General features: G+C 41.4%; 1 protein-coding gene and 1 pseudogene across 1 annotated transcript; both read left to right on the top strand.

The window, feature by feature from the left end:
- Positions 1–2,925: 2,925 nt before the first annotated feature.
- LOC112872860 lies at positions 2,926–6,121 on the top strand (annotated as a pseudogene).
- A 1,123-nt stretch (positions 6,122–7,244) lies between these two features.
- On the top strand, positions 7,245–13,695 carry LOC112874817 (RNA-binding protein 39-like). The gene is made up of 13 exons (XM_025938363.1): positions 7,245–7,839; positions 8,408–8,480; positions 8,567–8,623; positions 8,991–9,046; positions 10,002–10,215; positions 10,630–10,716; positions 10,799–10,873; positions 10,973–11,056; positions 11,701–11,765; positions 12,398–12,614; positions 12,797–12,885; positions 13,174–13,288; positions 13,389–13,695. The coding sequence occupies exons 1-13, from the start codon at positions 7,382–7,384 to the stop codon at positions 13,425–13,427; spliced, it is 1,629 nt and encodes a 542-aa protein (XP_025794148.1). The 5' UTR covers positions 7,245–7,381; the 3' UTR covers positions 13,428–13,695.
- The last annotated feature ends 82 nt before the right edge of the window (positions 13,696–13,777 follow it).

Genomic DNA, 13,777 nt, shown 5'->3' with positions numbered 1-13,777 from the left:
CACCAAAGAGGTATGAAAAATTTGTGAAAATAGCTTCACAACAAAAGGTTGAATTGAAGAAAAAATTGTATCTTGATTGCAAAACTAGATGGAACTCAACTTTTATCATGCTTAGTACTTAGGTGATGGAGCCAAAAGTGGTGCTAGAGAAGGACTTAGAAAAGTCGGTTTTGTTTGAGGTCTAGCTACCTAGAACTAATCGAGATTGTTGGCTGCCTCAACATGGGCCTCATGCTCATCTGCCGCAACTTCTTGCTCAAGATGTGCAGCTTCTATAGGTGGAGCTACCACAAGCGCTTCTAGAGCTGAATGAACAGCATTTTTAGATTGTTTCTGCTTGTAGTTTCTATGATCTTACAAAATGTGTACAAGACAAAGATTGGAATTATTGGCAGGGATTTTGTAGAATGTGTACAACCTTTATTGATGTCAGCACATGGGATCTTGTCAAAGATGTACAACCTATGTTTGTGGCGGATGAGTCAAACCTAGTCCTTTTGGTGCAAACTAGGTCAACACATGTACAACATGTTTATAATCCAAATAACAACAATGTTATAATCTTTTGATTCACGTATATTCTGAAATGTTTGTAATACTGAAGAAAAAAGTGTTGCGACAAACTCGTAGAACTATTATTTCACAGATTTACATATACCTGATGGAGTGCAACTGGGAGCTATAGAACAAAAATAGCAATTAGATCTAAGTACCAATAAGACCGAAAGCGGAGAATGGGTGAGCTCACTAAGTATGTTTTTCATGATGGCAGGGCAACAATCTTTTCAGCCATGAGCTACATGTTTTGAATAAATATTATGACAAAAGTGAATTGAAGCAAAAACACAACGAAGTTTCTTTCTAGTTGTGTCAATGTTCTAGTGTGTGCTGATGGAAATATCATTTTATCAAATGTAGAATGTGTACAACCTTTGTTGATGTCAGCAACGTGGGATCTTGTCGAAGATGTACACCATTTTTAAGTGACGGATGAGTCAGAGCTAGTCCTTTTACTACAAACAAGGTCTCCAAAGAACATCAGTGTTACAAACTTTTGATCATGATTCCTTGTGAGTTTTGAGTTTATAGCAACTCTTCTGATGACAATGGACAATGATACAAATGTACTAAACTAAATTTTTATAACATTATTGTTCTTTGGATCATAAACATGTATATTTGTAACATTGTAGTCCAAGAGCCACTAGGCCGCATTGTCGAGGAACCAAATGACATTATGTGCATTGACCCGCAGATAACCTTATATGAACTTAAAGGTTCTCTGCTTGTGTCTTATATCAATAGTCGGGCAGAATGTGCACAACCTTTGCTGGTGTCAGCAATGTGGGATCTTGTCAAAGATGTACAATAGGAGAGATAATCCTTTTGGTATGGACAGGCTCAACACATGTACTGCAGAATTAAGATCCAAAGAACAATAATTTTACAAATGTACTAACCATGGACCCCTAAGTTGGAGTAGGATTATACACCGGAAGCCAGTTATGGTGATAGTGTCTGTAACAATTAAGGTATAATATTATTTTTAATTGCTCCACTTACTTGGTACTCTCTCTCTCTCTCTCTTTGTTCATGAATACATGACATTTCAATTCACCAGGACATTCCTTTGACCAGCAATTAATCTATTAATATGCCAATTGCCCATGGAAATTTGGCTGCGCTGCCGTAGAGAGGTACCTGGACCTGGTGATGAGGATGAGATAAAAACATATATAATTATTGTACCCAGACTTCATTCACCTGTATTACCCGCATGGAGTTCCCGCACTTGAACATCCAAAGGGATCTTCATCAAGTGCGTGGGTCACCAGGCGAACGGAGGGGGCAATTTGGGGTCCTCGCTATTTTGACAACTCAACTAAGGACTCTATTGGGCTTTTTTTAATTTGGCCTTGCTGAAGTTGCTCTTACAAGATAGCCATGGTGTATAACTCACAAATGCAAAGCAAATAGTTTCAATGCGTAAAGGTCATCGTTAGTCCATTTGTAACATTGTTGTTCTTTGGATCACAAAATAATTGCACATGTGTTGACCTTGTCCGCACCAAAATGTGTGCTCCTTGGATCGGCTTACTTCCTCTTTTATTACCATATACATGGGTCCATGATTTTAACAAAAATGGTCGCATAGCTTCCTTCAACCTGGAGACGGATGAGTGGATCATGAGTACTCTCCAAAGAACAACAATGTTACAAAAGGTTATAGAAGCTGCTGCTTACGAACAACATGTTAAAGAATGGGCGCGGGGTGTGGCAGAACCATCCCGTTTAAACTGGTTCAAATGCATTAGTCATCATCATGAAGATGATTAAGACTCAAGGCGTTTGAAACAGTATAAACCAGGTATCTATCGACAGTCCTCAGACCACCCGAACCATCCACCTTACAACCAAGGTTTTCTTTCCTCTGGCACAGACAGCGCAACCCTAGGCACACACTACGTGCATCTCCACATAAATAGGGAGTGAGAGACTTCACTCAACGTACTTAAAAGGGAAAGAGCCCACACCCTGTACTAAAATAAGCAAGAGTCATCCACATCTCTTCAGAGTTCAGACCCGAAGGCCTTTTTAAGGTGGTTAGTTCTCTTGCTCTCCCTCTCCCTCCCCTCCTCCCCCTCTCAGCTAACTATACAAGCAAGTAGCAGTTGGTTAGTGCTCTCCCTCTCCCTCTCTTCCCCCTACTCAACTAACTATACAAGCAAGTAGCATCTGGTTTTGATAATTGTTTGCATCGATCGCTGCATCCTTGCAAACTTTTGATTCCTAACTAGTACACTGGTGGTCGTAATTTTGATCTCTCTAAACTATGCTCATAACACATATCATTGTGATCCTTGTTCATTGGAGACAGATAGAGCTCATCATGGCGTTCGATCTATTTCTTCCACAGAAAGAGAAATGGCGGACGACTACACGGGAGCTGCCGCCGCCATGCACATCCCGGAGGGCGCCATCCGCTGGATCAAGCTCAGTGTCGCAAGCAATGATGAAATCATAAGCGCGCTCATCTCTTCCCTTCATCTCCATTGATCAGCTCTTCTGGTCTCTCTAACTGCTGATCAATCTTCTTTGATGATTGTTACTTACACGCATGCATCCTCTTACGAAAGCTCAAGGCGTAGTCGGTGGACGCGTCAGTGAAGCCCTTCCGATCACGCACGATAGCCAGCTCCAGGACAACCGCTCGTTGGGGCTGCTGCTGCAGGTTGGCAGCTGCGACTCCTGCGGCACCACCCAGGTTGACAAATGCGAAGGCCATTTTGGCTTCATCGAGCTGCCCATGCCCATCTACCACCCCAGCCATGTCGCCGAGCTGGGGAAGATACTCAACAGCATCTGTCTCTCCAGCCTCCGCCTCAAGAAACCCAATGTAAAACCCGGCCACTGCAACACAAATCATATTATCTGTTACTAACATGGTGTCTCAAGTCTCATCATGCATTGATTTTTTTTTTACATCTCCAGCAGAAGGGCACTGTGAAGGAAAGAAAGTTCACTTCATGTTCATACTGTCAGGTAATTTGTAACTCACCCCACGATGCGTTCATTGTATCTTCTTGTTCATACAAATTTGCTCACTTGGTTCGGTAAGCTTATCCTCAAATATCAAATCGTGTCTTGTCAGTAAAAAAATTCTCATGCAACCATTGCAAAGCCAAACAGTAGATTACGGATTAAAAAGAACGCAACATTACTTTGGTTGAAACAATGAAATTATCTGCTCTTACCTATCCCTGAATTCCTCTTGTTCCGGAATATCCCACCAATATGTGTCACCCAAGTCAAGAAATCCAATAGTGCCCGCAGCTTAGAATCAAAGCACCATTAGATAAGGAGGTTGGTGATGGATTTTGGAGCTTCCTCGATCAGTTTGGCTTCCAGATGAGGTGGACATCACACCGCCGCCCTCTTCACCCAAAAGAGGTACTCAAAAGTTCTGGAAAATATCTATCTATGCTCCTGAAAACCTTTCCATTGTTGGTAGCAGAGGGACTCATCTTGTTTTTCTGTTTCTTAGATTCAGAACATAATGCAGAAGATCACCGAACATACAAGAACAAGACTTGTGGCTAGGGGGTATAATCTTCAGGATGGATTTATCATGAGTTATGTGTGTGTTCCACCAAATTGCCTGCATATTTCAAATCTTTTAGACGACAACACAACCATATGCCCTCCTGTAGTACCTCCTCATAAAACACTACCTCTACTATTCCCCCCTTTCAAATGCATCATTACTCCTAATGATTCCTTTCTAATTTAGGACACATCGAAATGCTTGTTGCAGAAAGTTCTACATACAATAGAACTGAACAAAAGCTCAAGTATTAGCCACCCAAACTTCAAAGCACATGAGGTAGGGGAAGACGATCTACCGGTAGCTGTTGCCGATTACATCAATATGGGAGGAACAGCAAATGTAATAGATTAATCTGCAAAATAAGTAGAAATTGTGTTCCTGATTATAGCAGCAGCAGCCAGCAGCATAATGTATCGCATGTCTTTCGAAGGGTACACCAAGTGTCACCTTTACAAGACAGCCTGCACCAAAACAGTGGCAGCAAAGGATGAAGGCACTCTTCATCAGTAAGAGTTCAAGCTTCAATTCCCGTGCAGTGATAACTGGTGACCCATACATTGGTCTTGATGTAGTTGGAATGCCTGATGAAGTGGTAGCAAGAATGTCGGTAGAAGAACATGTCACAGATTACAACATTGCTAGACTGCAAGATATGATGGATAAAGGACTATGCCTAATATACACTGACGTCAAGTCCAGCACATATGACTTGGCTGGGGAGAAAGGAAGCAAGAAATGCACCATGCTGGGGGTTGGTGAAACTGTAGAGCGAAGAGTCCTTGATGGGGATATGGTCTTCCTCGATAGATCACCAAGCACTGACATGCACTCAGTTCAAGCCTTATATGTTCATATACATGATGACCATACCATAAAGATCAACCCACTCATTGTGGTAAACTTAGAGCAGATTTTGATGGTGACTGTGTTCACATCTTCTTCCCAAGATCAGTTTCAGCAAGGGTTGAAGCTACAGAACTCTTCACCATGGAGAATCAGCTGCTGAACTCCCACAACGCGAAGCTGAACTTTCAGATTGAGAATGATTACTTACCAAGCTCTAGAGAAGAGGCAAACCAAATTGCCATGTTCTTGTCAGGGACGATTCCACCTGGTGATCCTTATTGGACTGTACCTCAGATTCTACAGACTACCGGTGCACTAACAGCCTTACCAAGCCATCCAAAAAGCAAATCTGTTGGAGACTTAGTTACTGCCATCATCTCATCAACTCTCTCAGAGAAGGGTCCAAGGGAGGCCATGAAGCTTATAAATCTTCTGCAGCCCCACATAATGGAATCACTGCTTATGGATGGTTTCAGCCTGAGCTTGAGAGATTTTAATATCCCAAGTGCAATGCGGAAGGTAATTCAAAGTACTTCACTTGAGCTCTGTGAGTTAAGAACATCAACTCTGGACTTCATTGCTCATTCTTCTGCCCTTGGTCTGCGTGGTTGATCCCAAAAGTGATTCAGCTATGAGAAAATTAGTTGAGCAGCTTGGTTTCTTGGGCCGTCAACTGCAAAACAATGGCAAACTATACTCTAGCAACTTAGTGGAGGATTGCTACAAGTTTCTGAAAAAGTGTAGCAGAAGCAACAGGCGCTATGATCCTTTAAAGGCACATGATGTTGTTAAGAGTTCATTTTAGAATGGTTTAAACCCATACGAGGAACTAATCCATTCAACATCAGTAAGGGAAAGGATTGAACATTCATCGTCCAAAGCACTAGCAAAACCTAGCGATCTTTTCAAGAACATGATGGCAATACTCCAAGATGTAATAGTATGCTATGATCGAACCATAAGAACTTCGGGCAACAACTCAACTGTAAAATTTGACTCGACAAATGTATCAAGTTCCATGACACCATGTGATCCTGTTGGCATCTTGGAAGCCACTGCAGTTACAAATGCTGCATACAAGGCAGTGTTAATCCAAGTCGGAACAACATGACCTCTTGGGACTCAATGAAGGTGAAGTGCTCACTAGACCCGTCCTGTTCCAAGTAGAGCTCCAAATGTAGAGTATGATGACTTCTATTTTATTACTTTACAAGAAGTACTTCTTACCAAACCTAGTGCCGATGACCAAAAGGCAATGCAGCCATAAGATCACTGATATAAGAATACAACATTAGTAAGCTGCAGCAATCGAATGCACATTTGTTTACCTTTAAGATTGTGACGAAATCAACTTTGGCTACACATCAAAGCTTCCAACATTTATGGAGTAAGATGACTGTGATGCTCACTTAGAATCTGTTCCTCAAATCAGCTGCCGACCCCTTTTGGCAATTCCTATAACCATAGTAGCTTCTGAATCAGCTTTCAACACTAGTGGGGTTGAATAAGCAGCGTCTTTATGGGTCCTGTTGGACACCGATGCCTTTGGCGGCCCTCGCCGATGAGCTTCTCGGCGGCAGTGGCGGCGCTTTGCAGCTGTGATGCGTGGCCTTCCTGTTGCCGGTTTCACGACGCGTGTTAGAGTGCGTATCTCCCTTGAGGAGTGCGCTGTAATTGGGTTCTCTTTCGAGGGCCTGCTTGTAAAAAAACTGCTCTTTCAATATATCGTCTGTTTTTTTCAACTCTCGGTTGAAAAAAAGTGGCAACTCTCGGTTGACTTGAAAGTATTTTTTTCAGAATAGAAACTCCAAATAACAACAATTTTTCAACCATCAATGTAATTGAAGATCTATTTAAATAATTAGTTTTCTTGTAATTAAATCTATGCTTTAAGATTTTACCGTCTGTATTTAGAATTTAAAATATCAATAACAAGCGGGCCTACACATCATATTTTCCATTTTGGTAAATTTTGGCATAGACAAAATTCAATCACTCTTTTCTGCTACAGATTTTGGCATTGTCCCAATTTCTAAATGCAGTTTCAACAAATGAGATCATTTGGTAGTAAAAAATAGAACCTTGAATCGTACGACTTTGGAATTTTTCCTTTCCCAAGCGATTTCTTAACTACATGCCTATCGTAATATGTAATCACAATATAAGCAAAATTTCGATCCAAACTCCACTAAATTCCCCCCAAATTTCGTTTGAAGAAAGCGGCGGATGCTGCGTAATATGGCGGTATGGCATGGGACCGCACCATCTGATACGGCAAAGTAAACAGTAAACACACTTGTAACAACCAGGCAGCGACCAATATTTTTTCTAGGGTTTAGTTCTCTTGCCTCCCTCTTCCTCGCGCGCCGTCTAGGGTTTCGCCGCCGCAACCGGATCCACTCTACCGCCGCGTCCCGCGCCGCCGCCATGGAGTTCGATGAGTACGAGTACCTTGAGAAGGCGGTGGATCCCGCCGCCCCGCCGGCCAACGGCTCCGGCTCCGGCGAGAAGGACCGCGGTTCGCGCCGCCGCGAGGGCGGCGAGGACCGCGTATCGAAGCGCCCCCGCTCCGGGGAGGACCGCGACCGCGACCGGGAGCGGCACCGCAGCAGCCGCGAGCACCGCGACCGGGAACGGGACCGGGATGACGGCAAGGATAAGGAGAAGAGCCGCGACAGCCGCGGGAAGGACAGGGACCGTGAGGGGAGGGACCGGGAGAAGGAGAGGGGGGACAAGCACCGACCCAGGGAGAGGGAAGTGGAACGGGAGCGGAGGAGCCGGAGCCGTTCGGAGCGGCGCCGCGCCGAGGAGGAGGAGATGGTAAAGGAGCTGGAGCGGGAGCGGGAGCGCAGCGAGCGCCACCACTACCGCGACCGTGATGTCAGGTGCGATTTCGTGGTCTCTCCTTTTGCTATATTGCTATTGGGACATGTCCGATGTAATTCAAGTCAATTGCCTCGTTAGCCCTTCGGATTGTCAATTGGGAAAAGGCTGATGTGATTCGTAGAGGCCAATTTTCTTGTCATAAGCCCTTCGGATTATCCACTTACAAATTGTCCTCATGATTGCTTGTACATACTGTTAAGAGACTATGGCTTAGGGTTGGCTTAGGGTTGGTTTTGCTTGGTTGAGTGTTTATGATATTGAATATTAATATGGGGAACTCGCAGATATGATACGGTAGAGCTCTCCTCAGATGGTATCTGCAATTGGGCCTGACTCAAGATATCAGGTCACCATTCTTTGTTATTTAAATCCTTGTGGAATACTTGCAAATTAGCTACAGGGCTTGTGTTGGCACAGTTGGGGGTGCTTGAAGGCATTTCATAGTTTGTGCTTATCAGGGTGCAAACTAATAAAAGATTATGTCATCTATAATCAAAATTCTATTTCTCAGTTTCATGCATCGCTTATGTTGCTTTGTTAAATACCATTTCTTTTCTTGTTGTGCAGACGTAGGAAAGATGATGGTGCAGAACCAGAAGTTGATCCAGAAAGGGACCAGAGGACTGTATTTGCCTTCCAGGTTGATTTTTAATAAAGTTCCCTACTTTGCTAGTTTATACTTTACACATTAACTCATTAAGCTAATGTCTGTAAGAATTACCACAGCTATCATTGAAGGCAGACGAAAGAGATGTTTATGAGTTCTTCTCAAGGGCTGGAAAGGTGAGAGCATACTGGCCTTGTACTACTTCCTGAATATATAAATGTTCTTTTTTTTGTTATGTTTTACTAGGTGGGTAAATAGTCAGCATTTGATGTGGTAGGCATTGTCTGTATCTCTTTCATGAACTTGAAAGTCATAGAGGATGTAACACATATTGCTGTGTTTTAGTGAAATGGAACTCATTGTTAGATACCCATAGATGAGACTTAGTTTATGTCATATCAACTGTAAGGGCTTATATAGGAATGTTGCATGCTTACAATCTCACATGTGTCTGAACTCTGTGAAAGAGGATAACATTTCTCCTGTTGCATGTTTGGGATTTTGATAGATATTCTAATTATTTTGGTTGTTAACTTTTTACAGGTTCGTGATGTTCGCCTTATTATGGATCGAAACTCACGGCGTTCTAAAGGAGTTGGGTGAGTACTGTATACTTCTATAATCCAGATTCTACTGTCTTGCTATAATCTAGAGATGCACAAAGCCCTTGTGTGTGTGTCAGTATTTGAGGTTAGTATGTTTAGCATGACATTGCCAGGAGTTTAGCTTTCATCTCTCCAGAATCAGGCCACCAAAAAGGGCAGTTTAGGATTTTGGTTGTGTCCTGGATGACTCTGAGCACACAATTGTGCACATGAAACCCTTCAAAAATGCATACAGCAGAAGAAAAAGAATGGAATGCTTGTCAGACATTATCATTTGTTAGTTGGTAGTTTCATCACGTGCAATAAGACATCTTTTTAAATGATTCCTACTCTTTGATCTTTAAGTATGTTTTACTTCCTGCAAAGCTATCAGTGCTTTAGCATGGTGTTACTAGGAATATTGTTGTTGAGCAACTTCTGCATATTGGGGATGCAATCTTATCAAAATAGACATCTGATTTTCTGACTGTTGCCTATCAGATTTTGTTAAGTTTATTCTTTTAATTTTTGTGGCCATATGATTGCGTGAGCATCTTTTGTAGTACATATTTGGCATTTTCCTGGGGATCATTTTTCATCAATTTGTCATACTCAACAGGATTGCACACTGAAATTTTATTATTTGGTCTTCCTGCTGGGATTATCGGCAATTTACAAGTAAGATGGAATATTAGATCATTCTGATGTCAGTCAGCAGTCGAGGACAGTTTGATTCCAGTGTATTTGACAAACACTTGGTGCAGGTTTCTAGGCAATAAAGGGGGCAACCAAGAACCAAGTTCGAAAACCTCCTACACAAATTTTGATCAAAATGCCTGAAGTTTTCTGTGAAAATATGAAATATCATAACATATGATGCCCAACTTATTGACCTTCATTCCTTTTTTACAGGAAAATATCTTTTTTTAATGCTTTAATGTTTGTACTAAACATATATCTACATTTGCAGGTACATTGAGTTTTACGATGTTATGTCTGTTCCCATGGCAATTGCTCTGTCTGGTCAACCGCTTCTTGGACAAGCAGTGATGGTTAAGCCATCTGAGGCTGAAAAGAACTTAGTTCAGTCCAATGCGACATCTGGTGGTGCAGCTTCAGGTGGAGCAAGAAAGTTGTATGTTGGTAATCTTCACTCTAATATCACTGAAGACCAATTGAGACAGGTTAATCATCCTATCTGATTCTGATCTTGTTTTACTTACCCCCTTAAGTTATACATGCAACATTCCTTTCTTCTCTATACAATTTTCTACAGTTTGATGAAGAAAACACGGGCAACTACAAGTGACATTTTTTGAATATTCTGTTTGCTTAGATGTATTCGGATTTGTTGATGCTTTACTCAGTAAATAACTTTTGGTCTACAGGTAGTTCCTGTGAGTTTAAGGGTTTCACTTGTGTAGTCTGAAATATAATGAATAAATCTACTTGTTAGTTTTTTTGCTTTCTGGGTTCCCCAAATCCATATTTTAAAATTATATTTTACTTGAGGGTGCTTTCCATTCTCTTCTAAGAGAAATGACTTGCGCAAAGTTCCTTGGTCTCGGTTGTGTGTCGTGATGAATTTTTCTCTTCAGGTATTTGAACCATTTGGGCAAGTGGAGCTTGTACAGCTGCCCCTAGATCCAATGACTGGACTTTGCAAAGGTTATGGTTTCATTCAGGTAGGTTCTTCCCCTGAAGTTCTGCCATTGGCTCTTGTCTCATTGTCTACTCAATTTCTCAAGACATTGTTGCACCATGCAGTTTGCACGGCTTGAAGATGCAAAAGCTGCACAAAGCTTGAATGGGCAGCTTGATATCGCTGGCAGAGTTATTAAGGTAACATTTCATAGCCTTCATACGGTTTGCTGAACAGATTAATAACATGGTAGATAACTGTTCATCCATCTAACACTTTTCTCTGATTGCTTTAACCAGGTTTCAGCTGTTACTGATCATGTGGGGGTCCAAGTTAGTGGAGCAACTACTGGAGATTTAGATGATGATGAAGGTGGAGGCTTGGTGGGTAAACTTTGTTTGTTATTTGGTTCAACATTTCTGATAACCTTGTATAACTGGGGACTGTTTAAGCTTTCTTTATATGAATGTTTAACATTGCGTAGCAGATGATTTTAACCACACAATTATATCAAAAACATTTTTTTGGAGGGGGGGTAATAATTTTGTGAAAAAATCTTTTCGAGGTGTCATGCAACCACCAATATTTCTAATGTTCTTGGTAGCCACTGGGGTAGAATGATTTTGCATTCAAATACATTCATTGGAAGTTGTATACCATAGGACAGCTGGACTTGCATGCAGCATTGTCATATTTCAAATTATTAGATCTTCAATATTCTACAATTTGCAATCTACATATATGTCAAAAGAGGGAAACTGCTGGGCCTGAATCATAGCTCGATTCATTTACGTTATGCTCTCTGTATCTTGTCATAGCTTGTAGGTTTAGCAATATGCTGGCAATGACTGCATGTGCTGATTATTTTTGTTTTTCATCATTTAGATCTTTTTTGAGGCTTCTAAAGTTTTCTGCTGCCATCCTAGAGGGGGAAGGGGGTGGGGTGGTTAACCTTTCGATCTACATATATCAGTGTTTGCTAAAGGATTATGCCCATGTATCTGAGACATGTATTAAACGTGTGCAGGCATTAAATGCAAGCTCCAGAGCTGCTCTTATGCTCAAATTGGACAGGAGTGGCACTGCAACAAGGTATTTCTTAAGTATTTCCTAACAGAATGCAAAGTGCATGAAATGATCAGTTTTGCTTGATTCCTGTCATGCTTAAGTTGTTAACTTTAACTAGGATATTTTTGTCGTAAGTAAATTACATTTTTTTTTGTCTAGTGTGAAAGCCATACTGAAATCAAGCTAACAATCGTGCACTAAAGTTCTCTACATATGTCCAGTGTTATTACCTGTTGCAGTCCACAAATTTTCTGTAACATTGGGGATGTGATCCCATTCCTTTGGACTATATTAGATAATTAGATTGTTAGTTCTCTTCTCTGTGGATGCTGATAAAAGCATGCTGGGTAGCATCATTTTGCACTGAAAACTATTTTAGTGACATCTACTCCCTCCATCCCAAATTATTAGTCGTTTTGGCCCTTCTAGATACATAGCTTTTGCTATGCATCTACATATATGTTTATGTCTAGGTGCATAGCAAACCCTATGAATCTACTGTCATATTGTCAGCATGTCTACTGTCAAGTTCATCCTTCATGGAGCTTCAACTCGTTTTCACAATGTTTCGGTCGTATTTTTACATAATTACACAAACAATATGCTAGATGTGTTTCCCTAATTCCTTCCTTTTCTTTTTTTTTTGTTCACTGCAGCTTAACTGGTGGTATTGGTGCTGCTGGAGTGGCTATACCAGGGCCAGCTGCATCAGTTATTGGGGCTCCAGCAGTTGCTTCTCTTGTACCACCAGCAATTCCTGCTGTTGGATCAGTTCCTGGGGCACCTGTGCTTCCTATCACCACTCAATCTGCAATCATGTCTACACCTACAGAATTCTTATTGCTTAAGAACATGTTTGACCCCACGGTGGAGGTATTCCTCTTTTGGACACACTTCTATTTTGTTTTAGGAGCATGCTATAAGTTTTTTACTTTTTTGGCTGATTCAAAATGTATAGTCATTAGTGGGATGGTACTGTTACAATTCTTTTATGTCCAATTTTATGCACTTGTCTCCATCTTACCATCTTGACTGATGTCATTCTCATTTTGCAGACAGATCCTGATTTTGATTTGGATATTAGAGATGATGTCCAAGATGAATGTTCCAAGTTTGGTGCAGTGAAGCACATTTTTGTTGACAAGTAAGTTGGCTTTCTCATTCTGTTATAGAAATTATCTTGGGTGTCCTTTGTTGGTAATGTAATGCAATTGCAGTCAGCTTGGATAACTTCATATTTATGGTCTGTCTACCAAATCCGAGTGAATGGCCCTTTCTGAACTTATACCAACATTTCCTATGGTCCTTTTTTCGCGTTTACTTTGATCTTATTATTTTTGAAACTCCAGTAGTTAATAGGTTCATTTTATGTAGCAGTGTTTTCTCAACATCCTACAGTCTAACCTTGTCGCATCTGTTGCTGTTGGAGCAGACATACTGCAGGCTTTGTGTATCTGCAGTTTGATAGTGTAACGGCAGCAGCAAAGGCCCAACAAGCACTTCATGGAAGATGGTTCGCTGGGAAAATGATTACAGCAACATTTATGGTAATGTAACCTTAGTTCTCTATGGCTTGTTCTAATGGATCAACTTGTTCGTATTTATTTAACCTTCCTCTTTTCAAATCCTGCCCTTTGTTTTCTGCAGTCTGCGCAGGAATATAATGCCAAGTTCCCAAACTTGTGAACAGATTAAGCGGGTAAGAGTTGGCAAGACCCGCTTAGATTGGTTTGAGTGATAGTAAGTGCTGTATCATTGGAGGCTAGACGAACACCTTTGTACGGCAGAATAGTTGCGAATCAGGCGTCAGTTCCAATGTTTGATGTACTATAGGGCGTCACATGGCGATCAGCCCTTCTAAACGATAATCCTATTATACAGCATGCTTGATCAGCAGGGTGATTTATTTGGTTTTCATGTTGAAATGAGCAGAATGGGGAAGTTTGTGGCTGAACGGCATGGGCACCTTCGGCGTCGTGGCATCATTGGGAAAAGGATGTTTGTTGTTTTGTACTTACGATCGGTCCTCAAAGCCT

Source organism: Panicum hallii, chromosome 9 (genome assembly GCF_002211085.1).
Source record: "Panicum hallii strain FIL2 chromosome 9, PHallii_v3.1, whole genome shotgun sequence".
NCBI classification, from domain to species: domain Eukaryota; kingdom Viridiplantae; phylum Streptophyta; class Magnoliopsida; order Poales; family Poaceae; genus Panicum; species Panicum hallii.
The sequence above is the reverse complement of the archived record's forward strand: the minus strand, read 5'-3'. Positions and strand labels throughout refer to the sequence as shown.

Excerpts from the sequence above, each read along its gene's own strand:
- LOC112874817 (XM_025938363.1), top strand. The coding sequence starts at position 7,382 with ATGGAGTTCGATGAGTACGAGTACCTTGAGAAGGCGGTGGATCCCGCC. Across the intron at positions 12,615-12,796 it reads TGTTTGACCCCACGGTGGAG|ACAGATCCTGATTTTGATTT; the intron begins GTATTCCTCTTT and ends CTCATTTTGCAG. Across the intron at positions 12,886-13,173 it reads AAGCACATTTTTGTTGACAA|ACATACTGCAGGCTTTGTGT; the intron begins GTAAGTTGGCTT and ends CTGTTGGAGCAG.